Here is a 22618-nt window from a genome sequence, read left to right as displayed (position 1 = left end):
AAGGGCCTATTTTCCAACGATTATAATAATTATATTATTATAATATACATATATAAATTCATAATAACCAAAGTCACCATACAATAATGAATAAAATATGTATGGACAACGTTGCATCGGTGCCTGTAATAGGCCTACATCAATAAATAATTTTAAAAATATACCTATTCCTTAAATAGAAACTATTTGGCGAATGAAAAACTCGCCCTGAATTTGTTATTTAAGCAATAACGTAAAGTCAGCAGGGCCCACAAAGTGTGTAATTATCACAATTCCATAGCGGTTCCAAAATGCTACTTAGTCACGAACACCTCTCCACGGTGCTCACCGCGCCTATACATCAACTGACCTAATTATTATCAAATCCCACTTCGTACATAAAACCGGGCTCGTTATAAAAAGTGTTGTCTTCTTTGTTTCAGATATAATTAGTCGGTAGGAAAACCAATCCAAAGATGGACAGCTTCTACACTTGGTACAAGGACTTAATTGACAACCGGAGCGGTAAGTTTTTATCAACCTTTTTCTTTATGAGACTACATGACCCGGTGAACGTGGTACAACCTAAAAACGCCACCTGTTAAAAGTAATCTGAAATGACGATTCGTAAAACAAAAGATCTTTTCTTTATTTCGGCTGCTCCCTTAGGGTTTTTATAATCCTTTCTTTAAACCGTTCTTTATTAAGTTTTTTAACATTAAACTGTCTATCTATGTATTTACTATAGATGTCGGTGGCCACATATTTCACTATAGGTACTCAACTGACGTTTTGGTTTAACACAGTCACAATAGTTGTCAGTGTTGGCAAGCAGCTGTATAATAACTACGACTACGGCCACCAACAATGCTTTGTTGTTAATTGTAAGATCTTTGTTACTAAATCACGGTTTAAAACTATAAATAGGTAGGTACATACTTAATTTCAGCTTTACTACAGTGGCTCGGTCCAGCTTTCGATTTTTAAAAAAAATATTTCTCCGCAGTCAGTCTTTCATTTTATAAAATTTTATTATTTAGTCGACAACCTTAGCTCTTTGCCTTATTGGTATATGTGTTGTAAAAAGTGAACGCGGTTTCAATAGCTAGTCCATTTTAAGCTCTCTGCACTAGCTGCATCATCAAAGAGATTCTCGCACAAGATAACATGTTTCTAACCAAATGCAAGGCTAATTATTTTCACTCTTCTTCTTTTACCACAAAAGCAATGCACTATTCCAACATTTATTTCTAAAGACATACGTAGACATTATTACAATTGCACAATTGGCCTCGCTTTGTATGTTCAATGGTGTATTTTTTTCCTCTGTAAACAAGATGAACAAAGTTCAAAGGCAAATCCCCTCGCAAGAGCAAAAATCCGAGTATGGCTCTATAAAAATATTACCTCCTTTAATACCCATCCGTAACAGCCGCCAACAGTAGCAGCCAGAAGTTAAAAAATTCGGATCCTCGTAAAGGTTAAACCCTCGATATCCGTGTTAAAAATAACCGTTAAGCTCTACATTTCTCTATGCTATGAGAGAGATGTAACCAGCAGTGGGCCGTTGTTACGCTAAGTATGATGATATTGATTTGTGTTGTACCTACTAGCGGTTCACCGTTAATTCACCAGCCGTAACTATTTCTCTTCTGTTGCGCTTTTTGCCGTTTGTCGCATTTGCGACGTCCAACTTAAGCGATACAATCGCATAGTATCAAATCAGCAGCGCTTTCGTATCGATGCAAACGCTGTTTTTGTCGACATTAATTTATTTATTTATTTTTATTTATACACTTTATTTGTAAACCACAAATAGTAAAAAAAAAAACAATGGACACAACAAAAATAAACTTAAATAGTAGGATACAAAGGGCGGCCTTATCGCTTAGTAGCGATCTCTTCCAGGCAACCTTAGGATTAGGAAAACCAAGGGAAACCGATTGGTGGGGTGTATTATTATTATATACATACTTACGAACAATTACACACTAATACTTATCAAGATTACACACATAAAATATTAATAATAATAAATATAAAAAATAATAAACTAATATATACTAAAACATACTTAAATATGAGTGATTAAATGAAAGAAGAGCTATCAAAAGACTAAGGGATATTAATTAATACCATATAAAATACAAAATCAATGCTACATCGCGAAAATGTCGATTCAGAATCGTGCTTACGTGGATAAAAGTATTTGACGGGAAAAGTTGTTATAGCTATCGCGGTCTTTTTGCGGTTGTATCGACGCGATACATACATCAATCGCGCTTCTCACGCGCAACTGCCTCGCGTTGAAAGCGCGGTCGTAGTAATATAAGTGCAACAGTGTGTCTGGTTAGCACTAAAAACGCGTGTTGTGTGCGCGTAGAAAATACGCCATGTGTATGATGTACCTTAGGATATCTGAAATTCACCCCATATAATTACTTGGTTTGATTTATAAGTTACTTATAAATCAAACCGCTACATACTCTTGAAACTTTTATCTGATCGATAAACACCATCGGTCAGGTCGGTAACCTGATTGAATCTTACCTTGTTTTTTGTCCAGATACCGGTCAATGAATTGTTCGTTAATTTTAGTGGATTAAAGGTAAACTACTGAATCGACCTAGACTCGAATAAGTAACTTAATTATTAAATGCGGTCATTGTACCTATTCCGTGCTAACGATAATAACGTTGTCCTCATTAACGCCAAAAGTAATTGACTGAAACAATCCTATGAGGCTATACTTCTCGAAAAACTTCAGGCTCTAGTAACAAATGAAAATTCAATTTGAATTTAGGTTTATGAGTATAGGTAATGGTTTTCGGGTACCTAGAATCGAAAGTGAAAATAATTATATATCGAATACTCTTAACAGTTATTATGGGATTGTTTTATTAATTGAGTGTCAAATAAGGGAGCGAAGATATCTGTCCGCCTCAAAAAAAATCCAACAATGCAAACAAAACGTATTTTAAAGTGGCGTGATCTTCCGTTTCATCGTTTAATATCGATAGACGATTTGAAATCGGTGTTATGGCAAAAAACCTGGCAAAGTGAGAATAACACTTGCGTGAGGGTTCTCGCACCATAGAAGAAAAAGTATAAATATTATTTCTGTAATGAAAATAAAAAAAAATCTTAATTAGATAACCCAAGAAATATTTTGAGCAGCAACAGTTTGTTTGTCAACTTATCGTTCTCAGCTGTTTAATGCCCAACTGATGTGCACAGGCCTCATTTATCATAAGAGTGAGAGTGATTAAGAGCATTTATTCCCCACCCAGTTCCAAAGCGGCTAAACAGGCTGTGAACTGCCATCGCAGATTTATTTCGAACTGTGTTAGTCAAGAAATTGTTTCATTTATCTGTAATATTTATTAACATACTAGCTGTCCCGGCGAACTTCGTACCGCAGATCTTTTTTTTAATGAATGTTATATTTGAATACTTATTATCCTATTCCGGTCAAAGAGGACTCCAAAAAATCTAAAATCATAAAAATTGGTCCAGCCCTTTGTGAGTTATAAATCGTGTAACTATCACAACTTTCTTTTATATATATAGATTCCATTAAAGATTTTCGCTTCCGTGTACATTAATAAAAAAATTGCGGTTTAGAAAAGGAAACATATAGAATCTACAAAAATAGATAGCCCTTGTATTACCCCTTTTGATCTAGCAGGTACCCATAATATGGCCCCATTTTCTGGCTGTATTTTAGATAACATTTTCGGTTTTTTCTCATCACTAGTAGAAAAACCTCATTACGAAGTGTTACAGCGCTTTTTATAAGGATAAATTTAGTTACCCATAATTTTAACCCCATTTCTGGCTATATTATATATATCATTTTCAGATTTTTCTCATCAATTGCTCGAAAACCTCACCGCGAAGTGTTTACCGTTTTTATATTAAGACAAATTTAGTTCCGCGATCGTGTATGGATAGACAAACTCATACAATATGCGAATGTAATACTAATGTTATATTGGATTGTTATATTGGATATAGATGGCGGAATTCAAACAAAGAGCAGCCAATAACGTAAAGGGGGGGATTATTACTGATATAGCTTTGTATTACACAGCTACGATATACTGACTTCTAATCATTGTTAGCAAATAGCACATGATATATCGTTTTTTTTCTAATGCTATTAATTAAACTCTAAATTAGCATAACAACTATAATTTATTTACTATAAACCAGATGATTTTTTTTACGATTGTATAATATAATATTTTACATGCATTAATAATTCGCACTATATTTGATAAGCATTTTACGCCACCAAGACATTAATGGCTACATAGTGCCGAGACATTTAAAAATTCTGTGTTGAAAAATGAACGAATTCATTGAGACATCACATGTCCTTGAGCAAATGCAAGATACGTAATGCAACATGTTAAATTCGAAATATTCACGTTTGAAGTGGCCCAAACCGGCAATCTACTGCAGGCGCTCTAACTAGGTATTTGCTTCACGATGTTATGTAAAGTGTTACAAAGAGATGGTCTAGGTCACACTCGCGTCGAATAGCAGCTCCGGAGAATACATCTACTGTGATCTATTAAATAGTTTTTGTATTATTTTTCACATGACTTTATGACGGTGTCTACATAAAGGTTTAATAACTGCCTTGTTGTATTAGTGCTTATACATGGTGCTTGTGCATCTAAGGACCTCGGGGTAACTTCTCGGGTATCGATGATACTCGGCGTCAAACAAAAATTGCTAAGTACAAGACAACGATACATTCTTAGAGACAATCTGGAGATAGAAATAGTTAACAGACAATTATATTTGTTAGTTAGAAATGGAGGTGGAAATGGGCGTTCTACCCCCATGCCGTGGATTCTAAAATGGTAGCGGGCTAACCTATTAAGGCTCTGACAGTTGTATTAAACCCCTAATCGGATTTTACGCAACATAATACTGGAAGGGTAAATCGCTTGGCAAGCACGTCTTTGTCGGTAGAGTGGTAACTAGGCACATCGGAAGCCTGCAAATCCTAAATTGCCTCTGCGGGTGGTCAAACCCGGGATCTCCTTTTATAACACAGCGCTTACCTGTGAGGAGGTTGACAAGTTAAGATTATTTATTATCACTCATAATATGAGACAGTAGTTATATATTTTTCTATGTGACATTCAATTTAGTTTTATTTCTAAAAAAAAAAATAAAGTATATCGCTAGGCCTTAAATGAGGAGTTCTGTCCTCTATCTCCAACCACATTCAGATCTACAAAAAGTTTGGGGAAAATTAAACACATATTATAATTTCTATAGTACAAAAATAATTATTTAAATCGGTTATAATTTGTCGGAGTTATGGTGTAAAATCGTCATACACTTTCATCCCCTCTCCTAAAGTAACCGAGCTTAATGTCGAGATAAAAAGTATCCTATATTACTTTTAACACTTCCAAGAATATGTGTACAAAGTTTCATGAGGATCGGTTAAGTAGTTTTTACGTGAAAGCGTAACAAACAAACTTACATTGACAATTATAATATTAGTAGGGATTTTTTAAATATTGACTAAAAGTGAACCAGATTGCAAACATAAAAAAATATAAAATAGAGAAAAAAAGATTTTGATTAATTACTGTTATTTTTTTTCTTTTTTTTTTTTAAAGTCAGAGTGTCTTTTATATTTATTTTATGTTAACCTCTCAATTATGCATATGGGTCCCCGACCTGAAATAAAATGATTTTATTTTATTTATTATTTATTCATAAAAGCCTGCCAAAGGCGTATTGGAGCATCTTAGTGAGTTAAAGTTCTCGATCACTCCTTCCTATGAGAAACGAGGTCCTATAGTGGAATATTAATAGGCTGAGCGATGTTGATGAATGATATTTACGGTTTCATTACATTTGCTAGATAGAGACCTCAAGCACCTTGCATAGTACCTACCTACCGCTTTATTTTAACTGAGAGATTTTGTTATTCGGGTTATCTAGCTTAGGAAAGTCATTATCACTAACGTACTAGAGGGCACGGATCTCCTGCCAGGATGAGTAGGATTGTAGAGCCGTAGGAGGTACACCACGCTGAAAATATCTGGATTGGTACATTTAACACGACTTTAAACCATTATGAAGAGTTCTTAGGCATGCAGGTTGTTAGTAAGAAAATTATCGGGGCTGACAACTTAACGCGTTTTCCTATCCACACTGACAGTCAAATCCTAACTCCACTCTATTACTGAGATTGTTTATAAGAAAACACCGAATATCTAAAATTGTCTCAGTCCGGGAATCGAACCAAAACACTTATTGAGTTTGTACTGTAATAGTGTAAAAGAGATATTTTTAAATTACCTTCTGAGTTCTGCTTCTATTGTGCAACTTAAAAATTATAAATAGGCAAACAAAATTTTTTTGCAATTTTTAACGTCCTTAAAGCTATATAATAGGTGCTTTATCTTATCTTATTATCTAATGAATAAATTAACTTTATTTGGCCAACTAAAATTCCATTTTGGCCTAAAATTCCATTCGGAGTTAAAACCGCACCAAAACTCCATTCAAAGTTAAACCTGCTCCAAAATACACAGTAAAATTCTCGTTACCTGTTTATCTCTACCTGTAAAATTTAAATATTGGCATCCTTAGGCGGCCAAGCCTGAAAACAAAAACTCGTCCAATCGCTTAAAACAACAGATAAGCTAATTGAAACAGACGGACGGAATCTTTGACGGATTGTGTTGTGTTGTCTGTTTACGGATTGTGTAAACTACTATACAGAATGGATGCCGGATTAGGTGGGCGAAAAAGCTTCGCCGTGCTCGTTGAATTTGAGGGAAACTTCATCCTAAGAGCACCTGTAGGTTTCAGACCTCGGAATCTAGAGTGACATTAAAAATAGCGACATAGTTCGATTGAGATTTATGCGTACTCCGAATGAATACGCTTCTGAGTAGGCTGTGGAAGAGATCGGTTTTTTTATTGTAATAATTGAAAGACCACACATATGGCACGCCTGATGGTAAGTGGAAACAGAACAACACTTTACAGGGCATGCAAGGAGCACGTACTGCAACATGCCGCCGATGGACATACCATAAATTTAAGGCGTAGGTGTTAAGCCTGTAATTAAACCGGCAATCACGCTTTTCAGACCAGAACACAGAATTGTAACAATTCTGCTAAGCGGCAGAATTAAACGTGCGATAGTACTTTCCCGGAAGATAACTGTAACAAAAAGCAAAACTACTAGGTTCCTATCAGACGGCAAGGGCGCGGGCCAGAGTTTGTTCTCAGTGTAAAGCCTAAATATACTACAATGTTATAAAATTTAGATGAAACTTTTTGACTTTAATTTTGTATTGAGGACTAAACAACAAAATTTGACTACTCCATACAAATATAAATTTGTCAGATTTATTTTATCCCAAAGTTAAATTTGTTATCTGTATAAGTTCACTGCCCGTGGCATCGTATCGTTCGAATAGACTTTACGTTATACCTACTAATGTCGCTATTATTATTGGAAATATCAATAAAGGAAGACATGACGCAAATTGAACACTTCAAATCTCGTTTACCGGGAAATGTTAATATTTGTTTGAAATGTGTAGTAGCAATTGACGTTAGAGATTGAAGGTTGTAAACTTTTGCCAAATTTTGTTTGGTTTTAATATTTACATCTTTTACAAATTAATTTTTAAAGTAAAATGTGTTTCATATCTTTACAAGTTTAGTTTGATTTGGTTTTGATGAAGCCTAGTATCTACTCAATCTCTCTCTCACTTTCTCTCAAAAACTAATATTTCCTTGTTTATGAACCTACGCTTCAATTAAGTTTTATAAGTTTTACAAGTTTTACTGCATCCTCTGTCCGGAAAACGTATGGACGTTTAACGCGGTTTTTTTTCTGAAGAATTGTTTAATCGTGATGGTTTCTAGTTCTAAGCTAGTTTATCATTTATTCAGTCGCACAGATTATCAGATCTTTTGTCAAATTGTATGAGGTATGCGGTCATACATTTTTCTTTCATCACTTTCACTTTTTATTTTAATACATGAAGCAATCCGACTATGCAATAATATGGTAACCTTGACCAGAACAGGTTGCAAGAACTGTAAGTTTTTGAGGAGTTAGGTAGCCAACCACCTCCAATACCTTTGCAGAACCCGAAACGCATTAAATTATGAAATATAAGATGTATTATATCGTAAGAACTAAATAAACTCATTATTATTTTATAAATAGCTGCTTTTCCACGTCTTCGTCCGGGATTGTTTTTTTTTTAAACCCCTTAGTAACTGAGTTTTTCTGGGATAGAATTATCCTTCGCCCTTCCAGACAAGGATGCTTTTATATCCTGGCCGAATTGTATCTAAAGGTAATGAGTGAAAACATAACACACAAATAGAGTAGAATAGAGAGATGTGTGCACGTAGGTACGTACTATAGGCATGTTTGTTTCATCGAATATGTTAGCACATACAATCTTACATATTCTCTCATAGGAAAGAAGGATGAGTGATCTACATGGAAGAATATAAGTAGTTAAAGGTTTGTCAGAAATTTACTTCAGGAATATTTTTTACAACACCGCACGTGTTTAAAAAAATGGTATGGTTATGGTACGATTGTCGCGAATTTGAGCAAATTAAGCCTAATATAAGAGAGTAAACAGTACCTATAAACTATTGAAATTATGTTGTTCATGCTAAGTGAAAATTACCACTCAAGTCAAGTGAAGTCATGTTTTTATTTTTGAAAATCAAGTATCTTGCCTAGTTCCGGCACGTAGGTACTTACCTACACAAGCCGCGTATACGTGTCATATATTATGATTTGTGACTTATGTCATCTACCGATTCTTAAATATTTGCACGTTATATTGACACTTATAAACACATAGCAGTAGCTAAATATACCTGTACATTACAAAAGTATTAAAATATTTTTTTTTTTTGTAACTTTGTATACTTAACTTAGTGCAGTTAGTTATTCAACGAAAAACTGTTTAGCTGTTCATGTCATTAACCTACTCGTCGTATTGATAGACTTAATGAAATTTATTGAAAATCCAAGGGCGCTTGCAATGCTCACGAGTTCGCAAAGGTTATTTCGATGACTTCCGCAAAATAACGTAGCATTGAAATATTTTTGGTTTAATAGTTGCAAATTATGGGCCTCGTACATTGACGCTGTATGTGATAAAGGTGGTTGGCCTCACTCGATTCGCCTTCAGCGCATCTTGACCTATAAAATAGATCGCAGAACAATCAATATCGTTTTGGCATTGGTAGCTAGTAGCCCACTAAAGTCAGATTTGCATAATTTTAATGACTTATTATGCAGATACATCTATCAGGTCTATAACAACCGGATGTTAACTCCAGGTGGGACAATTATGTATGCCCAGATAAGTTAAGCGGGTTGCTGTAAAAATCGGTTTCTTTTTTGTTGGTATACCTCGGGAAGCGCAGTGCCTATGTCAAATATATAAACTTCGTAAAACGGTACAGTCAAATTATAAGGTTGTATTTAATTTCAGTTATAATAAGCTTAAAGCCTTAAATATATATTTTTTTTTAAGTAAGTTATTTATTTATTTATTTTAAACAAACACATAAAAGTAATCCAAAGAATACAGATAAAGTATGTGATTTCCACACTAGGATTCCCTGTGTCGTGGAAATCACTGGTATTTGTAAAGCTAGCCAAAAGAAAAGCACTTACGAATTGCTTAATCCGCATGCGCTGATTAAATGGTACATCCTAAGTAAACACTATTCTACAAAAATATTGGTACTTAAAATCAATTTGAAAATAGTCTGCAGAAAGTACAAAAACGTCCTTTCAATTGTCATTCTAAGACATAAGATAATATTCCCTACAAAAAAAAAGTTCGAAAATTATAGTTTCCAAATAATTGTATCTAGAAAGCCGATGTAAACAGCGTTACTTTATTGCATAGTAAAGATGGCAATCAAAAATTAAAGTATATTCATATTAAATCAACCAAACAACATTATGTTACGAAGTTAAGTTAACGTGGATCGTGAGTACCTACTAGCTAGTATAAAATAAAAATCATATAAAATATGTTGGTCGCCATATCTCATTTTTCTGCTAGCTTTATTGATTTAGTTACTGTGTAGGTAATAGGAAAGAATCAAGTGTTTTTCGTAACAATATACCTACTTGAAAGCTACCGTCAGACCCAGCAGTTTACGGCTACATTAAAAATAAAAGGACCGGTTAATATCGAGTCTAATCAACAATATAAATAATTGTAATGTAAGTTAATTTGCCCTTATACCCATATATGTCTTGTTGTTTTAATTTATAAATAGTTAATTGAAATTAAACCTTAATGCTTATATCAATTTCATTTATATGGATTGGTTTTATTTATTATTTTAGCATCCTTGGCTATTTTGTTGTTTGTTTTCAATTTTATCTACATTTCCGTATATATTTAAATTGATTTATGGAAGACAAAGATAACTCGATCGATCTATTCCGAGGCTTTTTAAGAATACCCTGCCTTATTTTTTCATCACATAATAACGACATTAGTTATGTATGATTAACAGAGTTCTGCGCACAAAGTTATGTTATCGATCGCTAAGTAGGTAAACATCTTGTTATACACGCATAAGTTGTCTAGTCCTATAACCCCTAAACCTTTATTTTTGAGGCTAATGAACAATGTTAGAATTTTAGGAATGGTGTTTATAATAGATTTATATTTGTTACAGATCCCAGAGTAAAGGATTGGGCAATGATGTCTTCACCATGGCCAACGTTGGTAGCATGTGTATGCTACGCGGTGTGCGCGCGAAAGTTTGGCCCAACGCTGATGGCGAACCGCAAACCCTTCGAACTTAGAAATGTACTCGTAGTCTATAACATGGCGCAAACCATTTTCAGTGCGTGGATATTTTATGAGGTGAGTCAAATTAAAATTAATACATTTTGTTAATAATTCAAAATCATCATCAATTCACTAATAATTCATTTATTTCGAGTGACTTTAACTTTTGCAACGTCAAGTCTGTATTTTTGTAATGACACTAGACTACCGGTCCGGAAGACAGATTCTACATAGTAGAAAACAGCAAGAAACTCGGCTGTTACTCTTTCATCAACATTTAGGTACAATCATTTCTCTATGTTGTGAGAGATGAGAGGGAGTAGACATTATGCATGTATAAGGCGAAAGCAGAGAGTCACTACAAACAGACGTTTCAAAAGTGCTTATTTAAAGTAGGCCTTCTTGAAATAAATAAATTTTAAATAGGATAAATTGTAGCCCAGAAAGATGATTTCTAGGTAAGTTCTTCTGCTAGGCTTCCAATATTTGATGGGAAGCACTTCCTCCATAATCTGTCTTTATAATGAGCCAGAACTGGTCAATATAGAACCGTGTAACTGATTTGTATAATAATCTATCTATCAACATACTACCGGCCCTCTACAAAGCACGTTTCTCCTCCCACAATGAAAAGGGGCTAAGGCCGTAGTCCACCATGCTGGCACAATGCGGATTGGTGGAATAAACGCCAGTTAATGCAATATTCAACTGTTTATATTATTCCTCATGTAAAAGTAGCCTAATATAAATTAAACCAGTTAGTTCAATATTCAGCTAGTTATATTATTCCTTAGGCCTAATATAAAGTAACGTGTCTTTAAATTAAATAAATAACAGGTTTTTTTTTCAGTTAAATAAGTTACTTAATTTTTCACCTTACAAATGACAAATAACTATTTTATTTACGCGTATATCATGAAGATTTAAAACTTCAAAACTTCAACATCAGAATAACATAAATATTACTTCATAGGTAATAAGGCTGTTTAACTAATACCATCTCGAAATTATTTAAATTATTATGACTTATTATTCCATATACTGTCACCTTTGTAGTTGCACAGACCGACAAGGAGTAATTCTTTAAGGCTACGTTTTTGCATGAGATTCGTAGCCCTAAGAATAACAATACAGAAAATCAATTACATTATATTGAGTGTACTCACAAAATAAATAAAGATAATGTTATAGCAAAACTAATTGTCGTAATCAATATTTACATATCATAATTCAAACAAGGTGGTTAAGCATTATGTATCAAGATATTTCCAGTTACAAGTTCAACATGTATAATTAGAGTTTAAAATGAAATACCTTGTTATGTTATTGTGATTTAAAATAACTTAATGATAGGAAAATTTTGCGAGTGCTGCAATAAAACACCGTATTTTGCACATAAACGAGAACATACAATTATTAACTGAGTTTTAACGTTATTTTATCTCAATTATATGTTATTGTTGTTATTGAGGTGTGGTATTTTTATCTTAAAGCTGTTTTATCTGATAGTATTAAAACAGGCGGAAGCAATGTTGAACCAATTGTAGTGATTTTAGGCGTGCCAAAAATTACTCCCCTACCTTATTCAAATGAGGAAAATAATAAAAATCATACTATTATGTACTTTATATTTACTTGTTAAGGATCTATAAAATGAAATAAAACCTCGCCAAACGGTAGTAAACTTTTTACTGTGATTTTTTTAACCTTAGCTCTATCTATAAATAACACAAATCGAACGTGTAACTAGCATTTTTTATTGAGAAAACGTACCTATGCACGAAGATTTGCCATTTCTGTATGTTCTTATATTATTATAAATAAGGGCACTATAATGAAGGTTTTGTTGTCAAGATATAGCAAGCCGGAGTCAGGATATTAGTGTCTCCCAGAGTACATTAAGTCATCGGTCCCTATCACTAACAGCAACAGCAGCAGCATCACTAACAGTAACTCCGAGGGTCAACCTTTCTATTCCTGTCGCCTGGAAATCCGTTCCAAGCAGTGGGTATAGCGAACATTGATCATCCAGTACAGTAGCTTCACACAATCCTATTAAACATAGGCTCAAATAAAACAATTTGATTTGATTTGTAACACTGCGATTTTAAGTCAACATAATATTATAATGTAAACATGATTATAAATTCTGATTTATGAGCTTAACATATAGACACATAGCAAACTATTATTTAAAATGTTTGCAGTCATAATGGTTGATATATTTAGTAGGTAGGTTTATAAACACAAAAAATAAGATGTAGTGAACAACTGCTACACTGAGAGATATTTGATTTCATATTTGAATAAACGGGTTTTATTCAAATACCTTTAAAATTAGTACTTGTAATTAACAATCAATCAATCGACCAATAGACGTCTATTGCTGGGCATAGGTTTTAGGCATACACAAAAATGTCTTAAGCCGCTTTTGATTAGAGTAACGTAGTGGGCTATCTATGAACACTACTTTTTTCGGTCCAAAACGCCACACCCATTTTAGAAACCCCAATCTATCGGTCCTTTGAGCTATTTGCCCTGCCCACTGCTAATGAGCTAAGTCAGTAAATGGTTTCTCTACAGATGTCCTCTTAAGGTTTGATCATATACATATTTTGCCTCTACATTAATCGCCGATTGATACTGAGGTTTCTATTAGCCGTATAGTTAACGACCACTATGCCACATTTCATTATCAACTGCTGAGTTTCTTGCCGGCTTCTTCTCGGTAGAATCTGCCTTCCGAACCGGTGGTAGAGTCACTACACACAGACAAACTTGACGTTTCAAAAGTGCTTGAATTAGGCCTACTTGAAATAAATGAATTTTGAATTTTGAATAACACGCGCTATTCGAATACTTTGCCAATTTACTTTGAAATGACAGATTCATTTCAAATTAACTGCCTCTGCTCAAATGATTATCTGCCCAATAACATTAAAAAAAAAACATTTAAAAATAGTGTTTGTCCGATGTTAACGGCGGGAAACATTAACCCACTTTATTTTCTCTATTCCTGATAAAAACTAAAAAAACATAATATTTAACTTAATTACTATTATAGATTTTTGATTTAGCAAAGAAATTAGCAAGACTAGGAACCGATTTCGACGAAACTTTGTCAGTTAGAAAGATTGTTCTAGGTATTTCATTAAAAGTAGGTACAGCGGAATAAACAGAAATACAAATATTCTACGCAGACTAGTATAAAAATAAAGATATTTTTATAATAATGAATAGTAACGTATTAAATCAATGAATAATGGCATTGAAATAAAAGGCCAAATCTAATGCATATTTTAAACTTGACATTGGAATGTATCATTGACAGATTGTGCTGATGTTAAATAATTAACCTTACAGATATTGTAACTTGTGCGATACTTTCTAATTAATTGGTGCAGGTATGTTCATAACGAGCCTAATACTTATTGGCAAGAATTAATAAATAAGTAGATTACATAAAAAACTTAACAAAAAAAAACTTGAAACAGTACGAAGTTTTTAACACTAGCTCTGGGTTTTCTATTTTATTATAAACTTGAGTTCAACAACTTGGCGCGGATTATCATTATCAAATAAACTAATTGACGTCCACTGCTGGACACAGGTCTTTTGTACGAATTTCCAAAGTGTGTGGTCGCAGAAAGAAAATGCTCATTTGGGATCCGACACGAAAGAGATCTATTTTTTTTTCCTACATTAAGTGTAACTAAATGTAGATATTTTTGTTATATTAAATACCAGAGGCTAACTTAATATTTTGCTTTGCGTTTTTCTTGACGGAAAGTACAAAAACTAGCGCAAATTCAATCCTACAGTTTATGATGAACCCAAAACTCGACTGTTATACTAGTCTACTGAAGTGTTTTAATACCCAACTTTGTTTTCTAGAAAACTAGAACCACTAGAAATAATCATCCGATCGAACGAAAATAATTTATATTTATCATACAATTAAGCCCTAACTGGATGCGTATAGTACTAAAATTGGATAGTAATAATAGCTCTCTAAAACTTCGCCTGAAGTAAAACGCACGGCAATATAACTATTATACTTGTAATAAAATTACATATCTTTGTTACACTTTATCTTAATCTTACTACTATTATTACAAATGCAAGAGTTTGTTACTCAATCACGCCAGAATTGCTGGAGAGAACTTGATAAAAGATAGCCGAAATATAGATTATGGTTTAGAATAGCACATAGGCTACTTTTATCCCGACAAAACTAAAAAAAAACTGTATTAAACGTGGATGAAGAGGGGACTAAGACCTTATTGCTCTAGTTGCTGACTGACTGAGATCAAAATCATTCCTTATTTTTGTTCTAAGGGATGTGTATTCTTCTTTAGCATAATGTATATTTATTATCATATTGCTGTATTCTCAGTTAACCGGAATTCTTCATGTTTTAACAGTTTTGTTCCTTTGTTCACAGTATTTGGCGAGTGGATGGTGGGGTCACTACGACTTCAGGTGTCAGCTCGTCGATTATTCAAGGAGCCCTAAAGCTATGAGGGTTGGTATTACAGTTAATTCGATAATAATTTAGCGCTGGACTGAAATCTGACCTTTACCAAACTGTTATTTACTATATGAATATGAAAGAATATGGTAGTTATGTCATAAATCGATTTTTAAAATTCTGTTTAACCGACTGTTTGTTCCGTCTTATATACAAAACGGCTGACCAGATTCTGACGGGACTTGAACAGCGCCCAGATTTTGTAATGTGTTAGTATCTGCTAAGACAAAAGTTTCGCAAAGTTTCCCCTTAGAGGCATCCAACAGTAATTCAAAGGTTAGATGAAAGACCCATGTTTTTGAATTTTAAAATGTACATACAAGTTAAAGCAAAATACCTTCACATTCTTTTTTTTATTTCTTATAATGTAAACAATGTTTTTTGTTTATTTTCAAACTGCCATTAAAATAATAAAAAATTACATAAATAACGAAAATCCCTTTTTTACTTAATTGCTATATAAGGGCGGTTACCGTAGCCGAAATCGGCTAGAGATTATTACCTATTATGTATTTAAACTAATTTAATACTTACCTACTTTTTGTGTTAATATGCAAAAAAAATAATTGGGCAACAAAAGTATGTACTTACTTTATTAAGTAGTTACTTTGTTAGAGGTCAGTTTAAAAATGCACAGGAACCACTTGTTCAGAAAATGTATTTTATTAATTGGTATTAGTATTTTTAGGTAAATAGTTTTTTTTATTATTATCATTAATTACGCAATAATTTGTTGAAATTACAATCTAACCTTAAGACTAATTAGTAACATAGTTTTAACCTTAACCTTATCATTAATTCATATCTAGTATGAAACATCCAATGACTTATTAGGTGTTCGTAGTATGGAAGGTTCAACTTTCTAAACAAATGTCAATTGATTTTACTATGAACCTCGTTTGGTGATACGTTAATTGCCGAATATAGTGTGTCACGTAATATCGCGCGAATTTATAAAAAGAGCTACAAACTGCAACATAAATTTCACGACTTTGCTTAATTTTCAAAAATACTACAAACACGCTTAATTACAAATACTAATAGTCCTCACTCCTGCTCCGCTGATTTTGCTAAAATTTGGTACGAAGATAGCTTATACCCTAACTTAACAGCTAAGCTACATTTCCCCGAAAATTTAATATTTATTTAGTTATTTTTAAATATATAATCCTTGACTACAATCACACTTGACGTTAAATGATGACGCGGCCAAGATGGAGTTGTGTTAATATATTTTTCAGCTTAAAAATAAATTAATATTTAAATTATGGTTTACTCATTATCATCGTTTCGCATAATAATATTTTACTGCTGGTCACCGGCTTAGTATTTCATAGAAGAGAGGGTTTAAGGAGATAGGGTACACCAGTTTGCTCCAATGATACTAGTTATAGTAGGTACGCAAGTACTACATTATTCAAAAACAGAAGGTCGAACGAATTTTTATTTCATCTTGAAATCGTGCCCGTTTCAAAGCCTTCTTAAACAAAAATATAATGAATGCTTGTTTAGCATTTCTGCAGTTTTGTTTGCGAAATTTAAATGAACGTACAAAATGAATTCCAGCAAGCGAACTGTGAGAAATACTTTAACGAAGTAGTAAACATGAAAATATTTACTTACTGCTTTAATATAAATGTACAATATGCTGGTTGATAAATCCTTCTTTTTCTGTGTTATAATAAATGCGAACATTTATAATATTTTTCACTCCACTCGCTGGACAATGCCTTATTGCAAGACCTATTATCTTGGCTATTACTTCTAATAGCCTACTTGGCTAAAGTTGTAATAGTAAAGTTGTTAGAATTAGGAAACATCCCGCAACCAAAGAAAAGAATATTTTAATAATTCTAATATTGCTATCTCGCTTCGATTCCCCTGTCACTGGTTAGCGCCCGTAAAGCGCGAACAATAGAAATTATTGAAAATTCCCTGCAAAACTTATGTTGATATTGAGGTTATATTAAAACCAATCGAAATATGTTAGGGCTGTTTTCGTCTTGGGCGCCCCTAAACCGTTCAGTACACTCGGGATTCTCGCATTTTTAAAAAATATCTGCTCCAATCAGGAGTTAATGATAATGACCGTGACCGTCAGCATAACGCGATCTCCGAAGCACGGTCCGCTACCAAAGTCGGTCACCTATTCAATTGCCGGTTTAAGGCAACGTTACATAACTAGCACAATCAGCTGATATACGGTGTCACTCTGCTTCATCAGCCATAACATTATATGTATACTGTAAAAAATAAATTATATATGCCGATTCGTTTTCTAACTAGATTTTTGACCGAGGTCTCCGAGATTACTTAAATACATTTATTCAGAAAAAGCTCTAAAAGTTCTCAGTTAAGTAACTCTGTAATATAAATAGTTGTATCCTATGATTTTGTTTTGAAGTTACTCTTTTGTTTTCCTTTTGTGCAATAAACAGTCTATTATTCATCATTCAATAGAAAATATAAAACAATTGCTAATATTAGAAGCGTCACCGCTTTAGCCTATAGTGGGCATCGGCTTCCCTTTCGGGGGGACCGAGTACATCCCCGGCACGAACTTCTAACTTTTCGGAGAAATGTGCGTCTTTTAATTTCAGCAATTAAAATATCACTTTTTATAACGGTGAAGAAACCTGCATGTCTGAGAGCCACTCCATAACGTTCTCAAAAGGCATGTGAAGTCTGCCAATCCGCACTTGGTGAGCGCCGTGGACTTCGGACTAAACCCTTCTCATTCTGAGAATAGACCCGTGCCCGTGGTGGGCCAGTTAATAATGATAATGACGATGCACGGTGCCTGATATTTTCCTTAACAAATATAAAATAATGCGTAGTTCGACAAAAGTTTCTTCCTTATTAACGCTCATACTCGTACCAAATGGCGTTCTACACACAGAATGACGTATTAAACTTAATTAAGAAACAAGTTTAAGAGACATTTGTGACATACGTGTAACGCAAGTTCTTAAGGCTAAGCCGAACCTCTGTCCACTCGTATAATAATACCGTCGTTGATAACGCATAACTAACGTTGTCAAATAAAAACTGCAAATGATGCAGGACTGTTTGAAACACAATAAACAAAATAAGCTTTACTCCGCACAAACTATTGGGAAGATTAACTTGTGCATTAGTTAATGGATATCAAAATGGTCCTTAATACTAAAAGTCCTTAATATTTGTTCATTATTCAGTTGATAAAATATTTACAAAATTATCTTTTTGTTCTTCAAAATAAGCAAAAGTTTAGTAGCAAAATGAGTTGGTCAATCTGAAGTTGCAACAAAGATGTTTGTGCAAGTATAGATATACATTCGTGTCAAGTATAGACACACCACGGACCCGTTACCGCCACATAATCGATCATAAAGATTTTTTTTTTTCAATATTTTGCAGCTAAACGTGTCGTAGAATTGAAATTTTACGCTACTTAAAGTATTTGATTTATATATAACATAATAAACCTTCTCCTGTAAAGTTTGTCGGTTACTCGATATGTTATTTAAAACACAGTGTATATATAGTTCTACATAATTATAATATTGTTATTTGGAATGCAGATGGCGAACACATGCTGGTGGTACTACTTCAGCAAGTTCACGGAGTTCTTCGACACGCTGTTCTTTGTGCTGCGCAAGAAGAACGAGCACGTGTCGACGCTTCACGTGATCCACCACGGCATCATGCCCATGTCCGTGTGGTTCGGGCTTAAATTTGCGCCAGGTACGTAGCTTGCAATACTTTAAGCAAGAAACACATAGAGGCCCGGCCGGGCGGAGACGGGTGGACCCCAGTCCATGTTAGAATTTCCGAGTTCACTACCTGCTCTGCCCAACACATACTAACGATTGTTACGCTTACGAAATACGTTACTGTTTCGTTGTTCTCGTTGTTATTGTGTTCGACTACGATTCACAAGGTTTATAGCTTCGAAATTGGGTTTTTCTTTTAAGAAAGTTTCAATTCCACCAGTTCGGATCGAGAGTAGCGTAGACCTTGTGCCAACCATGTCGGAACAGGATGGTAGGTCTGTGCTCTAAGACCCTTTAGGAAAGAGAATAAGGCTCAGTGGTACATTTAGTGTTTTAACCTGATTGATTTAAAGTTTGTCGGGTTGTTTAGATTCGCTTATAATTTAAAATATTCCTTAGGTCTATAATCGTTGGTCTTTAACGTTTTCACGTACGATTTATGCACAATGTAAGCGATTTTTTTAGTAAATAAGTTTATTCATGAGTTACGTTTTCTGCTGTAAACATGGCAGCTGGACCCATTGGCGTATTCTGATATACCGGTGGTGTCTTCGTACTCTTTTTTGTGCGAGAACACAATCCTACCACCCCCCTTTATTGCTCTTGCACCATTCACAAGGTTTTTCCAGTTTCTAGAGATTTAAGGCTTATATACCATATCTTCAATAAATAACCCGGTCAGCTGTCGCCCTAAATCACCCCCCCGCCACCCTCCCCGGCCTGTGTACATTTAGTGCTTTAACCTGATTATATTAACGACCAGGTAGTTCGTTAAGTCCTACGGAATGTCTTAGTTGTTGCTACGGTTTTTGCACGACTAAATACAACAAAATGAATGACATTAACTTCTTAATATCATGTCTTCTGCTAGGTTGATCGATGAGTAGAGATAGCTCTGTAGCGATAATATATAAGCGCTTATACCTATTTATCTTTTTTGAAACTGATTAAGTTAAGTAATTATAAACACGAAAGTTTATTTAATTTTAACTTGTTTGAGTCAACTGCTCGACTACCGAAAGGCAATAAATAATATATTAATAAAATCGTGCACAAAAATAGTAAAATTAAAAGTGCCTCATGCGTTTTTACAATAGGTTCCTACTGATACGCTTTAACAAACAGACGACAAATGCAAATAAATAGGCACAATATTTACAATTTAACGCCAATTTTAGAGTTGCTATTTTTAGTACTATAAAAAAACGCACTAGTGATGCAATCATAGTATCACGCCGAGTCCGTCTGATTGTGCTGGATATTAACTGCCGGCATGTAAATTTTAATAATAGCTATAGATAACTACTTACTAAATTAACAGTTTAAAGACTCGCGAGGACAATCATTCCATGAATTAGTATTGTTTTAAAAGCCACAATAATAAACTGATTGATTTTTAAATGTTATCACTTGAAAATTTGGATTCATATTTGGGTATGTGGCCTTTTAGTAAGAACTGGAACGATTGTAAAGATTGGAACCCTACTAGCTTTAGTTTTAGGTTAACGAATTCGGTTATCACCATCACTAACATTAGTGTAACATGTATGAACGCTTCACAAGTGCCTGTAGTAATATTTTATTCATGTAGAGGGTCTACATGAATAAAATATTTTAAATTTGAATTTATTTTTTAATTTGAAATTTGAATTGGAAAAGAGCAATCTGGGGGAGATTGCTCTTTTCGAAGACATCATATTAATGTGAAAGTCGGGCCAAAATCTTGCCTAGACAAACTGACTGGTACGTAGACTGGCTATCGTTCAAATAATCATACTATTAGCTTAACTAGATTCGAAATCATTTAGAGGCTTCCGATTTTATTTAGTCGTAATACATACTGCATACGGACTACTTATATTTATATTTAAATACATACTAATTAATATTTTAGGTTCGAAAGTGTCTCTTTTTGTTTTTCTGTTACTCAACAAGATACAAAATTTGGCTTAAAGATATATTGCGTTCGATATATTCTTCTCGGGGAATTTAAGAATATATGCGAGATTTATAAAAAGATTTATTTAACCTAATGTATAAATAACCATGCAATAATTGGTTAGTAAGTGAGGGGCACTTACGTTAGTCAGTGTCCCACACAGACTGACGTAAGAAGTAACTCGCTAATTTACCTAATCCAAAAAGGGAAGGTTCTATATAGACGCCGCGGCGTTACCCCCAATTTATTAGTCATTACTACAATTTTTTTTGTATTGTATTTACGTAAACAGACTTATTCAATGCAGCAAACACCGCAGGGCGCAGCTAGTATCTTATAAGAGTTTTTTTTACACTCCAAGTTAACCCTTGACTGCAATCTCATCTGGAGGTAAATGATAAGATGGTAGTCAGCTAACCTATTACTGGGGATTATGGTACTTACATTTAACCCATTCCCCTAATCAACTTATACGCATAACATCCTACTGGAAAGCTAAATCGCTAAGCGGCACGTCTTTGTCAGTAGAGTGGTAGGTAGCCACGCCCGAAGCTTTCCCAGCCAGACAAGACCAAAGAAAATTCGGAAATAATACATTCCCCAAACCGCCCCTGCCGGGAATCGAACCCGGGACCTTCAACTTCAAACCACAACTGCTAGCTGGCGCAGCGGTGAGCGTTCTTAACAATTATTCATTGTAAAGTCAACATCTCCTGAGGATGCTCCGGTTTCGGAGCGAAACGTGCGTAGAGGGTACATTGCCGGTGATCTGTTTGGTGTCGAGTATACGGATTGAAGTAATTATAAATTGCACTATACAGATTCTCCTGCTGTTCGCGGAGTATAGCAAGTTAAGATTAAGATTTCCGCAAATTAACGCCTGCTTCTATTCAATATCCAATATCCACGTGTCAAATCGTCGATTATATCCTATGCCCTATGATTAAGCTGGTAGACCTAAATAATATAAATTAAAAAAGAAAAAACGGTCGATTGGCGCAGTGGGCGACCCTGCTTTCTGAGTCCAAGGCTGTGGATTCGATTCCGGCAACTGGAAAATCTTTGTGTGATAAGCATGAATGTTTTAAGTATTTATGTATATTGTATATTATTCATCTTAGTACCCATAACATGTATACATTGTCGTAGTATATTTATTAAAAAAAAAAAAACCTTTTCTTTTGCTGCAGGTGGTCACAGTACATTCTTCGCTCTGCTAAACACTTTCGTGCACATCGTCATGTATTTCTACTACATGGTATCAGCAATGGGGCCCAAGTATCAGAAGTACATATGGTGGAAGAAGTACCTCACCGCCTTCCAGATGGTGAGTACCGCATTCTAGTGTAGAGTTTTATGGCGTCTTATCGGATGATTAACGATCGAAACATTATTACTCGTTTATCATTGCCATTTCCTGTAAGCGTTATTAAGCATGTCGAATGTAGTTGTCATTGGTCAGTGACATACTTGTTATATTCTTTAAATATACATATACATAAATCTTATCTTTGTATAAAAAAAAAATGATTAAGATTAATCGATGGATTTACTTAAAATG

The 22618-nt window shown here is 34.2% G+C and overlaps 1 protein-coding gene across 2 annotated transcripts in view; it reads left to right on the top strand.

Annotated features, from left to right (window-relative positions):
* The window catches only part of LOC120625573 (elongation of very long chain fatty acids protein-like), a 74273-nt gene that overhangs the window by 31744 nt on the left and 19911 nt on the right, over positions 1–22618 (top strand). For both annotated transcript variants that reach the window (XM_039892628.1, XM_039892629.1), the window contains 5 exons: positions 423–504; positions 10717–10907; positions 15277–15357; positions 18927–19089; positions 22248–22384. In XM_039892628.1, the coding sequence (XP_039748562.1) occupies positions 456–504; positions 10717–10907; positions 15277–15357; positions 18927–19089; positions 22248–22384 (621 nt within the window). In that variant the 5' untranslated portion in view covers positions 423–455. The remainder of the gene's footprint in view (positions 1–422; positions 505–10716; positions 10908–15276; positions 15358–18926; positions 19090–22247; positions 22385–22618) is intronic.

The sequence above is a fragment of the Pararge aegeria genome, chromosome 8 (assembly GCF_905163445.1).
Source record: "Pararge aegeria chromosome 8, ilParAegt1.1, whole genome shotgun sequence".
Lineage (NCBI taxonomy): Eukaryota > Metazoa > Arthropoda > Insecta > Lepidoptera > Nymphalidae > Pararge > Pararge aegeria.
Note: the sequence above shows the minus strand (reverse complement) of the source record. Positions and strands in the feature narration are given on the sequence as shown.